General features: G+C 44.6%; 1 protein-coding gene across 1 annotated transcript in view; it reads right to left on the bottom strand.

Moving 5' to 3' along the window:
- The window catches only part of abcg4a (ATP-binding cassette, sub-family G (WHITE), member 4a), a 36,055-nt gene extending 19,456 nt beyond the window's left edge, over window positions 1-16,599 (bottom strand). Inside the window, exons 1-2 of the mRNA XM_039005991.1 lie at window positions 16,053-16,599; window positions 9,332-9,578 (exon numbers count right to left, since the gene is read on the bottom strand). Of these exons, the coding sequence (XP_038861919.1) occupies window positions 9,332-9,578; window positions 16,053-16,100 (295 nt within the window). The 5' untranslated portion in view covers window positions 16,101-16,599. The remainder of the gene's footprint in view (window positions 1-9,331; window positions 9,579-16,052) is intronic.
- Window positions 16,600-18,752: the final 2,153 nt, after the last annotated feature.

The following is an 18,752-nucleotide window of genomic DNA, read 5'->3' as shown; positions in this document are numbered from 1 at the left end:
TCCAATCAACTGAATTTACCACAGGTGGACTCCAATCAAGTTGCAGAAACATCTCAAGGATGACCAATAGAAACAGGATGCACCTGAGCTCAATTTGTTGTCCCATAGCAAAGGGTCTGAATGCTTATGTAAATAAGGTATTTCTGTTTTTTATTTTTTATAAATGTGGTAACATTTATAAAAACTGTTTTTGCCTTTTCATTATGGGGTATTTTGTGTAGATTGACGAGGGAAAAAAATGCATTTAATTGTCACATCTTCTCCGGCACTCAGCGTCACCGGTCTCCTAACCACCGGTCCTGGCAACCCATCTTTACGCACACCTGCGTCACACCTGGACTTCATTACTCCCTGATTACTTACCCTTTATATAGCTCTCTTTTGTTATCAGTTTTGGTTAGGCAGTATTGGTTATGTTTTCTTGTCGGACGTTTGTCTTGTATCGTTCTATGTTTGTTAATATTAAACTCACTAACTGCACCTAATTCCTGACTCCCTGCGTCAACATTACAGAATACTGCCTCACCAAATGGAAGCAGCAGTTAATGACGACATCTCCCAGATGGTCAGCGAACAGGGACACCTACTTTGCCAACACCATGACCAGCTGGCACAACTGGATGAGGTCCTCCGCGTTCTTCAACGTCTCAACATTTCACTAGGGGCGTCACCTCAAACAAGCGGAGGACAAGTCGACCCAGTGAGCCAGCACCCCAGCCCATCCAACAGTCCGACCAGGTCAGCGATGCCCGTTTGTCCCTTCCCTCTATTTTACTCATCAGATGGGAGCCCCCACCATGGAGAGGTCCAAGGTTGCCACGATTATTTTCCTGCTGACCGGACAGACATTGGAGTGGGCTATGGCCATCTGGGAGAGAGGAGGAGCTGGGTTCCTAAGAGGGGTTCATGGCTCTGTTCACGGGGGTCTTCGACCATCCACTGGAGGGCAGAGAGGAGAGGGAGTGCCTAAGCTAACTACAGCAGGATGGCCACAGCGGAGTACGAGCTCACCTTTCGGACAGTGGCAGCATGCATCGCATGGAATGAGCCGGCACTCTGCACCCTATTCAGAAGAGGATTGCGTGAAGAGGTCCAGACAGAGTTGGCGTGCTAAGACGACAAACTAACCTTCTTCGCGAGCGTTGGCACCCCATCGCCTCTCTCCCTCCTTCGTTGACTGAGTCAGAGCCTGAACCCATGTAGTAGGGGCCACATGCCTCCCCGCAGCTGAGCGACGCCGTCATAGACAGTTAGGGCTATGTCCTTATTGTGGCCAGGAGGGGCACCAGCTTCTACGGTGTCCGGTACGTCTCAACCCGGAATCCACGAGAGCAGAGGGACGGCCCTGTGATCATCCGTTACCTGGGTTAGGCATGAGTACTCCATCACTTTGCACCAAACCTTTTTTTGTATCGATTTCACTAGCTGGCTGTCCCTCATCTATTGTTTCTATTGTTCATCTATTGTTTCTATGAATTTCATTGACCAGGCCCTTGCCTCCTCCCTGCACATCACCTCATACCCGGTCTCCTCTCCATTTCCAGTCCAAGCGTTGGACATGCGACCATTGGGACCCAACGCTATTACGCACATCACAGCTTCACTCACCCTCACCGTGGGACCCAAGCACCAGGAAAGCCTTTCCTTCCTCATCACCTCCGCACCTGTGCACAAAGTCATCCTTCGCCTTCCGTGGATCTAACTCCATAATCTCACCATTTCCTTGTCAGAGAGGAGGATTACCGCCTGGGGACCAGGATGCCGGAGGACCTGCTTTTCTGCATCCTGTGGTTCAACGTCAGTGGAGGGCCCTGTGAGTGTCTGCCAGCCCATCAATCGGTCCTCCCGTATCAATGGCCACGTGTTTTGGGACGTGGATGTGGACATCCGCCAGGCTCTGGAGAGGGAATCCACTCCTGCCACCTGCCTTCCGGAGCGCATCTACGCCCCCGTGGGGGTCAGAGATCGGTTGCTCACCTTGGCACACATATCCCTCACCATTGAACACCCAGGTATCACCAGCACCACTCAATCCCTTTCTAAGAAATACTGGGGGCCCACTTTGGCGCAGGACGATGCTGTGTCAACTCATGTCAACACTATGTCAACTCATGTTCAGTGTGAACACAATTTAAATCTCCTCGGCACGCTCCAGCAGGTAAACTCTTTCACCTTCCCGTGCCTCAGCGTCCCTGGTCTCATCTTTCCATTGATTTTGTCATTGATCTCCCCTCCTCTGATGGGTTCACCATCATTTTGGTGGTTAAAATCATGCCGTTTCATCCCTCTCTCTGGTCACCCTACCGCTCTCTAGGTCGCTGAGGCACTGTTCCAGCAGGTCTTCCAGCACTATGGCCTTCTGGGGGATATCATCTTCGATCGTGGCCCCCAATTCACATCACATGTATGGAGTACTTTCATGGAGAAGCTGGGGGTCACGGTCAGCCTCACTTCCGGGTACCGGGCTCAATCTAATGGGCAGGTGGAGCGGATGAACCAGGAGCTGGGGAGGTTCCTGATGAGTCACTGCCAGGACCGGCAGTAGGAGGGGGCCCGATTCCTTCCTTGGAATGAATACGCCCAGAATTCATTGCAACATTCCTCCACCGGGCTGACTCCCTTCCAGTGTGTTCGGTGTTATCAGCCAGTCCTGGCTCCGTGGACTCCGAGCCAGACCTAAGCTCCTGCGGTGGACGAGAGGTTATGGCACGCAGAAGAGGTATGGAACAATGCCCACGTGAGACAGCGCGCCATCCTCCATCAGAAAGAGCAAGGGATCACCACCGCAGTGAGGCTCCCGTGTTCCATCCTGGTGATCGCTTCTGGCTCTCCACCAAATAAAATAAAATTTTATTGATCACATACACATGGTTATCAGATGTTAATGCGAGTGTAGCGAAATGCTTGTGCTTCTAGTTCCAACAGTGCAGTAATATCTAACAAATAATCTAACAATTCCCAACAACTATCTAATACACACAAATCTAACAAGTAATCTAACAATTCCCCAACAACTACCTAATACACACAAATCTAAAGGGGTGAATGAGAATATGTACATATAAGTATATAGATGAGCGATGGTTGAGCGGCATAGGCAAGGTGCAGTAGATGGTATAAAATACAGTATATACATGTGATATGAGTAATGTAAGATATGAAGACATTATTAAAGTGTCCAGTGATTGGGTCTCCATGTGGGCAGCAGCCTCTCTGAGTTAGTGATTGCTGTTTAGCAGTTTGAGTGCCTTGAGATAGAAGCTGTTTCTCTGTCTCTCAGTCCCAGCTTTGATGCACCTGTACTGACCTTGCCTTCTGGATGATAGCGGTGTGACCAGGCAGTGGCTCGGGTGGTTGTTGTCCAGGAACCTCCGGCTCCGCCTGTCCTGTAAGAAGCTGAGTCCCCGGGGCCGTTCAAGGTCCACTGGAGGGTCAACGAGGTAACTTACAGATTACAACTCGCCACTAACTACCGGATCTCACCATCTTTTCATGTTTCCCTCCTCAGGCCAGTGGTTCCTGGTGTCCTGGCTGATGCCGTCCCCCACGACACCCCTCCGCCTCCCTTGGACATCGAGGGGAGCCCTGCCTCTACTGTCAGATCACTCCTGGACTCCCGACGTGGTGGGAGGGGTACAGTCCAGAGGAGCGGTGCTGAGTTCCGGTGGACGACATTCTAGATCCCAAAATCTTCCGAGAATTCCACCTTCGCCGTCATCCTGCGGCTGGAGCCGCGCGTCGGGGGCAGGTATTGTCACGTCTACTCCTGCTCCTGCTCTACCTCCTGCTCCTGCTCTACCGCGCCGGTCTACTAACCACCGGTCCTGGCCACCCATCTTTACGCACACCTGCGTCTCATCATCAGTCACACCTGGACTTCATTACTCCCTCATTACTTACCCTTTATATAGCACTCGTTTGTTATCAGTTATCAGGCAGTATTGGTTGTTTCCCTGTCAGATGTTTCTCTTGTTTTGTATCGTTCTATGTTCGTTAATACTAAACTCACTAACTGCACCTGCTTCCTGACTCCCTGCGTCGACGTTACATTAATCCATTTTAGAATAAGGCTGTAACAAAACAAAACGTGGAAAAAGTGAAGGGGTCTGAATACTTTCCAAATGCACTGTATACAGCCAATACATACAGGTAGAAAAAGTTCATAATCAACGATTCATCTGTACACTATATACAGTACACATCAGTACACTCTGTCAACTACAATATCAACTGAATGCCAGCCTGCTGGTCCTACTAGTGTCTTTTAATACAGTATTGTATAGTATTGTATCCCAGTATTGTATGGAGAAGCTGTGTCTCTCATATAGAAGCTGAATGGGTTATTCAGTTCCACAGAGATTATTTAGAGTCTGACTGTGACTGAAATCCTCTGGCAATATTACAGGTCACCTTCACCACATACACACACACACACCCTTCTTCATCCCCAGCACATTACTCCTGATGTCTAATGGCTGCCACCCCCATCCTCACCCCTCCTCCCCCTACCCTGCAGTGTATTACATCCATTGGATACACCACAGACAGACAGGGGAGCAGCCCCCTGTCAGAGAAATAGCTCTTCCTCTGCGTGTGGCGCATACTAATGATCTAACCTACTGCTGCGGGTGGAGTCTAACTCTGTGTTGCTGATGTCGCATACCGATGTGGTTATTCACCCTCACATTGTCTGCTGTGTCATAGACAGAGGTGAGATGACTTCCTCCATATTGTTTATGTCACATACGGTAAGACTCTTGCCCATTCACGCAGAGAGACACAGACACAGACACACGCACAAACACAGACACATGCGTGGGCACAGACGCACATACGCACCCACGCACACTTCTTCAGCCTCCCTTACACTGCTCTCATGTGGCTATGGGCTCAGGGTAGTCTGGAACTTTCAGTCTCTCTGTGGGACAGCACAGGAGATCAGAGTGCATCACACAGTCTTCAGTCCAAGCAAGCCTGATTTCAGATGTGTCCCTATACTGTAAACAGGATTATTAGGGAAATCGTTCTCGTTGCAAAGCATTTAAATGTTTGAAACAAACTATTATATTAATCTGACTATCCAAAAGAATAGTATTATTGTGTGCATGTAACCATACTCAATATGTCTAGATGATTTAGTGCCAGTAGTTACCTACAAGCTGAAATTCCACAGGCCTTGTGACTGAAGCAGAGCCGTTGTGGGACGTGAGGAGTGTAGAAATGACCAGGTGTGTGTTTGTATGCGTGTATGGACCAGATAACAGTAAATAACAGAAGGCAGAGCTCCAGACATCTGCAGGGGGGGGGGGGGAGGGGGCTGCATGACAGAACTCTAGGCTCTTCTGTTCAGAACACCATCCACCCCCTCTCCTCAGCTTCAAATGACACACACACACACTACATGCCTGGACTGACGTTACGTCATCCGTAATCTCCCGTTGGAGGTATATGCCCTCCACATGAAACACCTTCTGTGGAGTAACCTTATTTATCCTCATCCATCCTCCCAGGCATAAATGGGCATCCCAGGGATGGCGACTATAAAAATGAATGAGAAGGTGGTGGCTGCCATGACCCTCACATCTCTGGGTCTTTACTCCACTCGAGAGCCGACCAATCAAAGTAATGGCGCTCTCACTGATTGACTCTCCTCAGGCATCCAGTTCCACGTCACGTGAACCACAAAAATCCTCAGATATGACGGCTCCTTCTCAACCTTCGTGCTCCGAGTTCTGAATCTCAGACGTCATCCGTTATTACAGCTCCCTCTTCACCCTAACGCGTTGCGTTTCTCTCTCTGAGAATCACACAGACTCCTGAGATATTACGGCCCTCTCCCTGGGCCTCTCTCCACATCCTCCTTCCCCCTCCCACCCTTCTGCTGAGATCTTCATAATAACTCTCGGGTGCAAAAGCATACCCTGGAGCACCATGCTCAGCTCCGCACCATCACATTACGTCTGCTCATTATACAGGTTTAATTTTACACTGCAGAGGGATCTCACTCTCTCTCTCGCTGCTCATTTTGATGAAGGAAAAAGGGTTTTAGGTGGCTCAAAAAGGAAGAACAAAAAATATTACTCAGTCTAATGACTAAGCCTATTAGAATATAAATGACATTTGAACCAAATGATGAGTAACAGGTAGTGGAGCCTTCTAGGGATGCAGTGAGTCTGTGAGAGAGATACGAGGCAGCGAAGGGTTAAATAGGGCTAATGCCAGGAAGGTTTCAGTCACCGTCAGACTCAAAATAGTCTCTGTGTGAACTGAATAACGTACAGTATTCAGCTTCTATATGAGAGACTCAGCTTCTCCATACAACACTGTACAATCCTATATTAAAAAAACACTAGTAGAACCAGTTGGCTGGCCTTCAGTTCATATTGTAGTTGATGGCATGTACTGATGTGTATAGTGTATATCATTTACAGACGAATCATTGATCGCTCATGAACTGCACTTTTTCAACCTGCATGTATTGCCTGTATATATCCTTGTCTATGCTTGATTGTGCTTTTATTATGTGTGCACACCCTCCTGTATTTCCCCTCAGGGACAAACACAGTCATTATCTTATCTTAGGCATCCCCCTATGCATATCTATGTCACTGAAGGGGTATTAGTCAAACTCTAAATAGTCTCTCAATGAACGGAATAACCTATGCAGCCTCTATGGGAGTCAGACACCACTTCTTCATACAATACTGGGATAGGCTACAATACATGTAGCTAGACATATAAATAAGGGCACAGACCACAGACCTTCACATGTGTGAATGGATAACAGGGGAAGGCTAGGGGAGGTTAGCTACATGCAGAGTTGAACAACAAAACAGTGGGTAAAAACCACTGGTTGAATGGAGAATGCCGCCGTGACAACGTTACAATACAATGCATGAACAACGGGGTTCGTTATCGATCAGACCAGCCTTCAGTCAGGAATCTCTCGCTCTGCCCCGTTTCCGATTTGGACCCAGACACGCAGGCGCATACACGCGCATTCGCATGCAGGCACTATACATACGTACGCACGCACACGCACCGTCTCCCAGTCTGACCATGTGATTGCAGTACTGTCTGCCCCTTTTTGTCTCTACTATCATTACTGCTAGACATGAAGGTACTGGACCACTTCCGCCACACTGTCACTAATGGACATCAATAATAATAAGGCCAACAACAACAGTAGTGATGGAATGTAGATCTGACTTATTGCAACACCATGCTTCATGTTCAGTGATTGCGGTTGTGTTATCTACTAGTTGAATGTACCGAGCCCCTCTACAAACACATCTACCCAACACCCGAAATGGACATCAATGCAACCTCAGATAAACAACAGTAGAAAGAGAGGATGTATGATAAGATCAGACATACTGTATTAATATGCGCCATGTAGCCTATAAACAAAGCACCTGTGGAGGACACAAAGACATGGCGTAGGGGTTGGTCTAAGGAGGACGTTGTCCTGACAGAGAGGTATGGCCAACCAGAACCATTTTGCGTCATTCTGGAGACTCCAAGGCTCCGAAGTTGCTCATTAATCAGGCCGGTGGGTTTAAATGCCATTAATATTTAATGAGCAGATCAATCGTATATTGGCCCTGTCTGTCTGCCTGGTGTAGCCCATAACCTGGGCGTATCGTACATCGTGAGATGGGTTGGAGGGTAGGGGGGGGCAGGCTGCTAGTGTGAATTATTTATTGTGTCTAAACTCTGCTGAACACAGCACAAATATACAGCAGCCACACAGCCTGGTAGAACAGACGTGTGTGTGTGTGTGTGTGTGTGTGTTGCATACAGATCATTGGTCCTTCGAGCTGGATACTCCAGACACACAGAGAGAATAAGAAGAGTACAAGGAGTAAGACAATCGACCAAGATAGGTCTGCCAGTGTTTGAACACCAGTTACAGTAATGTGTGTATGGGTATAGCATGAGTCTACATACAGTTTGAAGTCGGAAGTTAACATGCACTTAGGTTGGACTCATTAAAACTCGTTTTTCAACCACTCCACAAATTTCTTGTTATCAAACTAGTTTTGGCAAGTCAGTTAGGACATCTACTTTGTGCATGACAAGTTATTTATCCAACAATTGTTTACAGACAGATTATTTCACTTATTATTCACTGTATCACAATTCCAGTGGGTCAGAAGTTTACATACTTTAAGTTGACTGTGCCTTTAAACAGCTTGGAAAATTCCAGAAAATGATGTCATGGCTTTAGAAGCTTCTGATATTCTAATTGACATAATTTCAGTCAATTGAAGGTGTACCTGTGGATGCATTTCAAGGTCTACCTTCAAACGCAGTGCCTCTTTGCTTGACATCATGGGAAAATCAAAAGAAATCAGCAAAGACCTCAGAAAAAAAAATTGTAGACCTCCACAAGTCTGGTTAAACCTTGGGAGCAATTTACAAACGCCTGAATGTACCACGTTCATCTGTACAAACAGTATGCAAGTGTAAACACCATGGGTGTCAGATGTGTGCGTACTGGTAGCGAAGTCAGGTGCAGGAGAGCAGAGATTTGTGAACAGGCGCACACTTTATTTAGGTAAAAGTGAAGAACGCGCAAAACAGTTACAAGAATTATGTTTAACAATAAACATCTTCGTGAAAAATAACACGGGAAAAACAAGCCAGTCTGGCGCGTCAACAATACACACGTAACACAAACAATCTTACACAAAGACATGATGGGGAATAAATACATGTAGAATGATTGGAGAATGAAAACCAGGTGTGCAGGGAACAAGACAAAACAAATGGATACATGAAAAATGGAGCGGCGATGGCTAGAAAGACGGTGACGTCAACCGCCGAACGAACAAGGAGAGGAGCCGACTTCGGCGGAAGTCGTGACAATGGAAGTCGTGACACATTCTTAGAATAAAGTAGTGATCCTAACTGACCTAAAATAGATTTTTTACTAGGATTAAATGTGAGGAATTGTGAAAAACTGAGTTTAAATGTATTTGGCTAAAGTGTATGTAAATTTCAACTGTAGATACATAAATTCATCTATATGATATATATAGCCATCACCCAATAAAGATTCTCATTACTTGGCCATTATGCTCTGTGATTTTATCAGGGTCGTTTTCATTAGGGATCAAATGAAAGAAAACTGACTGACTATCTGAACTTGTCCAATACGACTCTGGAAGACATTTTGCTACAGTGCACCCTAACAAATATGACCCTGTTGTATTGTTTTTGTAGGGGTGGTGTATGGGTGGATATATATCTCAGCTACCTATCTATCTTTAGTATGTGTGGTGTAGGGGTGGTGCATAATGTCTGGGTGGTGTGTGGGCTGCAGTACCTCTCCTCCTCCAGCAGGGGCCCTCTCTGATGGTGTACGACAGCTCAGTGAACTCTATGTCCACAGCAGAGCGCCGAGGCAGGTGGGAGAACCGCTGGGCCTCCGTAATGTGGTTCTCCACTTTCTTTAGGTGGGTGAGCAGCGGGGCCTCCGTGGGCACACCCCCACCCCCAGGGAGTTTGGTCTCCTCCATGGGGATGCTGACAGAGACAGACGTCTCCAACGTCCTCTCAGCCATACTAACAGACTGGAAAAGAGGGGGGAAACTGTCAGTTATTATAATACTACAGATGTCATGTTATTATTACACATGTTATTATTGTGATGAGTGGGTATATGAGATGAGATTCTACAAGTAGGTTACCCAGCAAACTGGGAACATTCCCAGAACATTGCCTAAAATTCCCATGAAGTTCTAGTTAGAGTTTTATCTAACATTAGGAAATATCCTTGGAATATTCTCCTAACATTCACTAAAATGTTGTGCACAACATCTGTAACAACCACCACAGAACATTCTCCAAAAGCTATTAGGTTTCCAGAAAATATAATAACAGTAATGTTTTCCCAGCAAACCAAAATTGGTTCTGTGAAAGTTCCCAGAACATTTGTGAGGTTGCGGAAAATGTTCTCTTCAACCAAAAACTATCCAGTCATGCTGATGATTTTACAACGATTTTACAACATTCACCTGATGTTGCAAGAACATTCCCAGAATGGAGATCCCAAAAGATATGTTCCCAAAACACAAAAGACAGATGAAATGTGTTCTAGGAATGTTCTTGCAACATCAGGTGACTGTTTTTTACACTATAGAAGAAACCATGTAGAATCATCCACACAACTGGACAGTATTTGTGTTTTGGGAACATACCTTTAATGATGTCCCCACAATGTTCTCACCAGACTGTTCCAACAACCCAATGAAACATTCTGGTAACCTTTAAAGAATAGATTAAATGGGTTCTAGGAAAGTTCTTGCAACACCAGACAAATGTTTTATACAAATGTTCTATCGTCATCAGCATGACAGGACAGTTTTTGTGTTATGAGAACATTTGCCGCGACCTACCAAATGTTCTGGGAACTTTCACAGAAACAATTTTGGTTTGCTGGATATTCTGTTAAATCCCAAAGCAAATGGGGAAGAATAGATCCATATTATGTTATCATACCATGGGATATAGATAAACCCAATTCTCTGCCATGGGCTTGGAGGTTTGAGTATTGAAATGTAATACAAGTGGTAGATTATCAAGCAATTGAGTGAATGATGACGTGACGAGCTGACATTGATTGACTGTGAAAAACAAACTCTGCCAGGCCTACTCCATAAGGACATGACCTGGACAATCAGTTTGTAATGTAGGGATGGTGTGGCTCTATATAAAGCTGTGAACAGCGATGATGAGACAGTGGAAACAGTGTTGTAGTGATTGCAGACATGCTAGACAAGCTCTTAGAGGTCCGACGGTTTTGGCGGTGCTAATGTGATTAGGGCTACAGACGTCCCAAGTCACACCCTATTCCCTATATAGTGCACTACTTTTTCAATTTCTTTTTTTTTCTTTTTTTACCAGAGGCCTATAGGGAATAGGGGGCCATTTGGGACACAGGTTTGGTCTAGTTGTATAATGTTGTAAGAGGTTTTATTAGGTCTACAGTATAGACAGGCTGGATGTGGGGGGATCTGATTCCCGGCCGGTACGAGGAGTGGAGGATTTGGTTACAGACTAGCAGAGCCTTATAGTGCTGAAACGGCTAATTCACCTGAAACCTCCTGGCCTACACGGAGTATCCCCCCTCCCCCACTCCTGACTCCCCACTCTCTCTGGCCTGGGCAACGTGGAGGAGACACGTCGCACCACACAAGCCAATTAAGAGGAAATACACCAACATTTCACATTAGCTTTCACACACACACTTTATACTACCTATACACCTACGCTAACCACACCACAGAAAAAAACTTTTCTGGGGTACAAAAGCTGAGTCCTTCCTATCGACGGTTGGTTGGAACACGACACCGGTCTGTTTTGTTCTGGTTCCCTTGTTTTGCAACTCGCATATCAAACCTGCTCTATTGATTCTAGCTCCTATGAATTATTCTAGGGTGGGACTTGGTTTCCCTACTACAGCATGAAAGGCATGCAGGCAGAGCAACACCAACACTATTTATGGGTTGCACGTTGTCACAATATTGTTGTGAATGTTTTTTTGGAAGACTGACTCCCGACTGAATGTTCTACTCAAGCTGTCTTAAGCTCATAGCTAGGCAGTCATAATGTACAGTACACTACAGTGCATTCAGAAAGTACTCAGACCCCTTGACTGTTTCAACTATTTATGTTACAAGCTTATTCTATTAAATAGTTTTTTCCCCCCTCATCAATCTACACACAATACCCCATAATGACGACACAAAAACAGGCTTTTCGAAATGTTTAAACTGTATTACTAATAAAAATGGAAATATCACATTTACATAAGTATTCAGACCCTTTACTTAGTACTTTTTTGAAGCACCTTTGGCAGCGATTACAGCCTTGTGTCTTCTTGGGTATGACACTACATGCTTGTATTTGGGGAGTTTCTCCCAACCTTCTCTGCAGATCCTCTCAAAATCTGTCAGGTTGGATGGGGAGTGTCGCTGCACAGCTATTTTCAAGTCTCTCCAGAGATGTTCGATCGAGTTCAAGTCCGGGCTCTGGCTGGGCCACTCGAGGACATTGAGACTTGTCCCGAAGCCACTCCTGCGTTGCCTTGGCCGTGTGCTTAGGGTCATTGTCCTGTTGGAAGGTGAACCTTCACCCCAGTCTGAGGTCCTGAGCTCTCTGGTGAACGTTTTCATAAAGGATCTCTGTACTTTGCTCCATTCATCTTTCCCTCGATCCTGACTAGTCTCCCAATCCCTGCCGCTGAAAAAAATCCCCACAACATGATGCTGCCACCACCATGCTTCACCGTAGGGATGGTGCCAGGTTTCCTCCAGATGTGACACTTGGCATTCAAGCCAAAGAGTTCAATCTTGGTTTCATCAAACCAGAGAATCTTGTTTCTCATGGTCCGACAGTCCTTTCGGTGCCTTTTGGCAAACTCCAAGCCGGCTGTCATGTGCCTTTTACTGAGGAGTGGCTTCCATCTGGTCACTCTGCCATAAAGGTCTGATTGGTGGAGTGCTGCAGAGATGGTTGTCCTTGTGGAAGTTTCTCCCATCTCCACAGAGGAGCTCTGGAGCTCTGTCAGAGTGACCATTGGGTTCTTGGTCAACTCCCTGACCTAGGCCCTTCTTCCACGATTGCAAAGTTCGGCCGGGCAGCCAGCTCTAGGAAGAGTATTGGTGGTTCCAAACTTCTTCCATTTAAGAATGATGGAGGCCACTGTGTTCTTGGGGACGTTCAATGCTGCAGAAATGTTTTGGTACCCTTCCCCAGATCTGTGCCTTGACAATCCTGTCTCGGAGAGCTATGGACAATTCCTGCGACCTCATGGCTTGGTTTTTGCTCTGACATGCACAGTCAATCGTGGGACCTTATATCGACAGGTGTGTGCCTTTCCAAATCACGTCCAATCAATTGAATTTACCACAGGTGGACTCCAATCACGTTGTAGAAAAATGTCAAAGATGATCAAAGGAAACAGGATGCACCTCATAGCCAAGTGTCTGAATAGTTATGTAAATAAGGTTCCTGTTTTTTATTTTTAATACATTTGCAAAAAAAAAATCTAAAAATACATTTTCGCTTTGTCATTATGGGGTTTTGTGTGTTGATTGATGAGGGGTAAAAAATATTTTATTCATTTTAGAATAAGGCTGTAACACAACAAAAGGTGGAAAAAGTCAAGGAGTCGGAATACTTTCCGAATACAGACATGGGGCTTTACCTGTAAAGTACCGTCTTTTTGCAGGTTTAGGTTTCTGTCTCAATGGGGTAGGAGGTAGAAATGCAGCAATTTATTTGCTCGACACCTAGTCCTGTTACAATATGTAAAGGCTCAGTCAGTGAGTCATCGGAGTATACTGTAGGTGCGGCTGGCTGCAGCCCCTTATGACTGCCTAGCTTCAGACAGCTTGATTTATCCACAAAGAGCTTTATAATAAGTTGCAGTGGGAGAAAGCACACTTACAAGCAATGGACGTATACTTGACAAGATATTAGAGGTAGTTTGAAGTGTGTTATTGTGTATCAAGTCAATAGGAAGTCGCATAGGCCTAAGCTGCCACATACAGTTGAAGTCTGTAGATACTTTTGTACCTGTTTCCTCCAGCATCTTCACAAGGTCCTTTGCTGTTGTTCTGGGATTGATTTGCACTTTTCGCACCAAAGTACGTTCATCTCTAGGAGACAGAAAGCGTCTCCTTCCTGAGCGGTATGTCGGCTGCGTGGTCCCATGGTGTTTATACTTGCGTACTATTGTTTGTACAGATGAATGTGGTACCGTTTGGAAATTGCTCCCAAGAATGAACAAGACTTGTGGAGGTCTACAATTTTTTTCTGAGGTCTTTGCTGATTTCTTTTGATTTTCCCATGATGCCAAGCAAAGAGGCACTGAGTTCGAAGGTAGGGCTTGAAATACATCCACAGGTCCACCTCCAATTGACTCAAATTATGTCAATTAGCCTATCAGAAGCTTCTAAAGCCATGCCATCATTTTCTGGAATTTTCCAAGCTATTTAAAGGCACAGTCAACTTAGTGTATGTAAACTTCTGACTCACTGGAATTGTGATACAGTGATATATAAGTGAAATAATCTGTCTGTAAACAATTGTTGGAAAAATTACTTGTGTCATGCACAAAGTAGATGTCCTAACCGACTTGCCAAAACTATAGTTTGTTAACAAGAAATTTGTGGAGTGGTTGAAAAACGAGTTTTAATGACTCCAACCTAAGTGTATGTAAACTTCCGACTTCAACTGCAGTTGAAATGATACACAGCAGTGCAGCAGTGTGCAATGATACAATGTAGCATCAGCTACATAGACCAAGTCTAACTAAAGCTAACATATCTCACAGCAAAACTGCAAGGAGCCAACACTGTATCACATCAGTTTCTTCCCTGGAGGTAGAGTTGCCCTTAAAACAGATGTAATAAATAAAACTCCAATCTGCATTGTGTGGTGCTGTTATAGGCCTACTGTAAAGTGTCAATTCTGTTTAGCATGGCTCAAACCTTAACTCCTAGATTGAGGAAAAGGAGAAAACGACCTGACCATGGCCTCTATTGATTGACATTCCATTAGTGAACTTCAATTAGCACACTGCTTTAAGCACTATAACCCGTCCGACCACTAGAACACTGCTTTAAGCCCTAGAACCCGACTGACCATTAACACGCTGCTTTAAGCCCTAGAACCCAACCGACCACTAGAACACTGCTTTATGCCCTAGAACCCGACCGACCACTAGAACACTGCTTTATGCCCTAGAACCCGACCGACCACTAGAACACTGCTTTATGCCCTAGAACCCGACCGACCATTAGAACACTGCTTTATGCCCTAGAACCCGACCGACCACTAGAACACTGCTTCAGGCCCTAGAACCTGACCGACCATTAGAACACTGCTTCAGGCCCTAGAACCCGACCGACCATTAGAACACTGCTTCATGCCCTAGAACCCGACCGACCATTAGAACACTGCTTCAGGCCCTAGAACCCGACCGACCACTAGAACACTGCTTCAGGCCCTAGAACCCGACCGACCACTAGAACACTGCTTTATGCCCTAGAGCCCGACCGACCACTAGAACACTGCTTTATGCCCTAGAACCCGACCGACCATTAGAACACTGCTTCAGGCCCTAGAAGCCGACGGACCACCAGCACACTGCTTTAAGACCTCTACAGAACCCTGACAAACCAATGGACTCAGCATTTTTACAAAACATTTGTATCCAAAATGGCACCATGTTTCCTTTATAGTGTACTACTTTTTTTTATCAGAACCCTATCATCACACTATGCTCTGCAGAACCCTAACGAACCATAATGGGTTCATCTCAACAGAACCTGTGTATCCCAAATGGCACCCTTTCCCAAGTAGTGCACTATAAAAGGAATAGGGTGCCATTGTGGACGCGGGCTGACAGACCATAATGGGGTTCTCTCTCTGTGAGATCAAGGCTGCCCTGTTCTTTCCTCTCTTATGCATTGCCCTGCCGCCTGGCCACGTGATGGAATGGGGAGGTAATAAGGTGGCACATCTAAAGGCATATGGTTCATGTCTTTCGTCTGTAGCCTTAGCTGATACATTGCTGGCAGTAAGGAATCCAGTGCTTGTCTGTCCTAATGAGTAATTACTTGGTAATAGCCTGGAGAAGTGGCACGGGTTCTCTCTTTCAGAGGCACCTGTTACTACGTTCCCTGTGATGATGTAAACATCAAACCATCTCTTGAATCTGTGTTCTTTGAGCTCTCTACCAGAACAAAGGCTAAACCTAATTATGGTTGTACTGCACATGGGCTGATATGAACATACTGTACAATCCTGAGGTGTTTGGTAGGAGGGTGGATGGAGTGAAAGAAGAGAGGTTGTTCCATGCTGTTCCATGCATTACATCACTAATACATGCATGATCTGAAATAGACTGCTATTCCACGAACACACACAGGCCTACATGCAAGCATAAACGCAATGCACATAAATATAAACAGCTCATTTTCAATTCTTCACATTATGAAACATTTACCAATGATGCATTAATTAATCCAACATACTTTTTCTTGAGTGTTGACTTGACCAACAATAGAGCACTCCGTTCCCATTTATGAAGAGCACTGGTCAGTTCATCCCTTTACAATGAAACAGCAGACCCAGCAACAAGAGATGGTGCCCAACGAGTCAGTCCCGTGCCAGGCAAAGATCGTCACTGTGTTCCAGGCTCCATGAAGGTTCGGTTCGGGTACGGCGCGATGGAGAAGGATGAGGAAACGGTGTTTTTCCTCCCCCAAAAAAGATCACTCGGTGCTTGCTAGGCTACATAACGTCCTGCACACAATATCTACCGCAATTATTGTCGAAATGATAAAATCCCCCTTCTGGCCGGAACAAGTGTGGTATGATGATTGTCAGTGATTAATAATTCAACAAATGCTGCATCTTTAGTCAAATCAATCAGGAGTGCGTTCGATTTCTGACAGGTTATAGGCTAAATCAGACGTGTTTTACTTATTTCATTCCCATATCCAGAGCACCTATCAGACTACTCACAAACGTCCTTGCCGCGGTGTTGATGATATTTTCTTTCCTACGTCTAGTCTCCACGTCCTCTTCTGGCTTGCTGCAGTAGCTCAATAGCACGCAGTACCGTTATCTTGCCGGTCAGTGCCTCTCTGGCACGCCCGTCGGTCTGGGTTTCAGGGCGTTACTGGCAGGTTTTGCGAGGAGATAGTCCACAGGAAGCCCAGGCTGAATGCTTTTAAAGAGCCATGATGATGTGATTATTGTGTTTTATGTATAGGACACATATGAATCGGGCTTATGGGTTTTCATCTGAATTAAATCAAAACAGAAATTGATGGACCTATAGGCTACCGACCCCACACAAAGTTGTATTTTGGGGTGCCAACAGTAGTTTAGAAATGCGATTAACATATAACACAGCAGAATAATACTTGAATATTTGTGCAATTACAAACATTTATCGCACTATTTTTTGCTATTCCTTATTGGGCAGAACGATTTGGAATGATTTGGCACATAGCCTATAAGCATTGACGACCATGTCGTAGCCTATGCGTGTTGCCCATATCTACAAAAAAAATCCGATTGAAAAGTCGATACACCAATCCATTGTTTGTTTATTTCATCTTAGTGATGTAAGCAATACAAACGTAGGTTGTAGGCTATCGAATGCACCCACCGATGTGAATTTATCCGCGCGCGGTCTCTTTAAAGACCGCACCTGCGCATCTGTCTGGTGCTGATGCTGCAGTGCCCGGGTTATTTTCGGTGAAACAGTCGGGGTTACTCCCGTTCAAATAACGCCCTAAAATCACTCCGTGGGAAGAAACCAAAACATATTTGGCCTGAGTGTTTTTTTTCGCCAGCCAACGTTGAATATTAGCCAACCTCATAAGGTACCATAAATAAGCAATTATGTCATGCTCGTCTTGAGCGGGGATAAAGTACCTTACACGCGTGGATGATTGCAAAGATACTGTCTTATTCGTCTTTAAATGGTTAGCCTATCTGTTTAAAAAGATAGTTACACAATGATAGTTGTGATAGTCCACTAAGTCCAATGATAAGAGTAATGGCTGCAATTGCAGGTATTCCGTACAATAGCCCTATAATTAAATAAGAAAACATAAATACAATGAATAACTATTCTAGACATTTCTGTTTAAGAAAATACTAGGCCTACTCCCCTCTTCTGATGTAATTTGCTGTGACTTTGTGCATCATAGATAAAGTCAGTAATTGATCTAAGATGAGTATATGCATATGGAACAGCTGACCTATAAAGATGCACTCCTTACATTTGCATAGGAACGATTTCATAATACCGTTTTTTTTATAGCGTTGGTGCAATTTTCACAAGTATGTGGTACATTGTCAAAATTCTTAGTACAAAACTCAAAACAGATGATCAAAAAGGCAATTGTTTTGAAACTAAGGACAATATGAATTGACTAAGGACATTACACTAAATCAGTCACTTTTTCACCTAACTTAATCAGTGTTCCATCTAGAACTACATGTTTGACATTGCAATACATGTTAATATAAAGTAATTGCCTTTCACAACGCAATGCTCATATTACCTTTGATATGATTCTCTCTTTTGTTAAGACATTTTCACCATTACTTAATCTGACTGCTCTTAATTGATGATCACTTAAACTTTTGGTAAACCTATAAATTTTACATGTACATATTTCTACAGATTGAGAACTAAATCATGAAAATGTCTGAAATAGAAACATGAAAAATATGAGATATATACACACATACACTTGAACGTACTACTATGATTATGAATTTACTTCACAGTAAGTTTAAAAAAAACTGATAGACAAGAACAGATATACTGTATGTAACAAATCAAAGTTTATTGGTTGCGTACACAGATTAGCTGATGTTACAGCAGTTGCAGTGAAATGCTTCTGTTTCTAGCTCCTACAATGCAGTAATAATATACAAATATTCCAGAAAGTCCAAAACAAATAATAAATGCATCCCCTACACACTGAGTGATCAAAAGACAGTGCTCTTTCTATGACTGATCAGGTAAAAGCTATGATCCTTTATTGATGTCACCTAAATCCACTTCAATCAGTGTAGATGAAGGGGAGGAGACAGGTTAAATAATGATTTTTAAACCGGGATACAATTGAGACATGGATTGCATGTGCGCAACTCAGAGGTTGAATGGGCAAGACAAAACACTTGCAGTGCCTTCGGAAACTATTCAA

This window comes from Salvelinus namaycush, chromosome 12, assembly GCF_016432855.1.
Source record: "Salvelinus namaycush isolate Seneca chromosome 12, SaNama_1.0, whole genome shotgun sequence".
NCBI classification, from domain to species: Eukaryota; Metazoa; Chordata; class Actinopteri; order Salmoniformes; family Salmonidae; genus Salvelinus; species Salvelinus namaycush.
The sequence above is the reverse complement of the archived record's forward strand: the minus strand, read 5'-3'. Positions and strand labels throughout refer to the sequence as shown.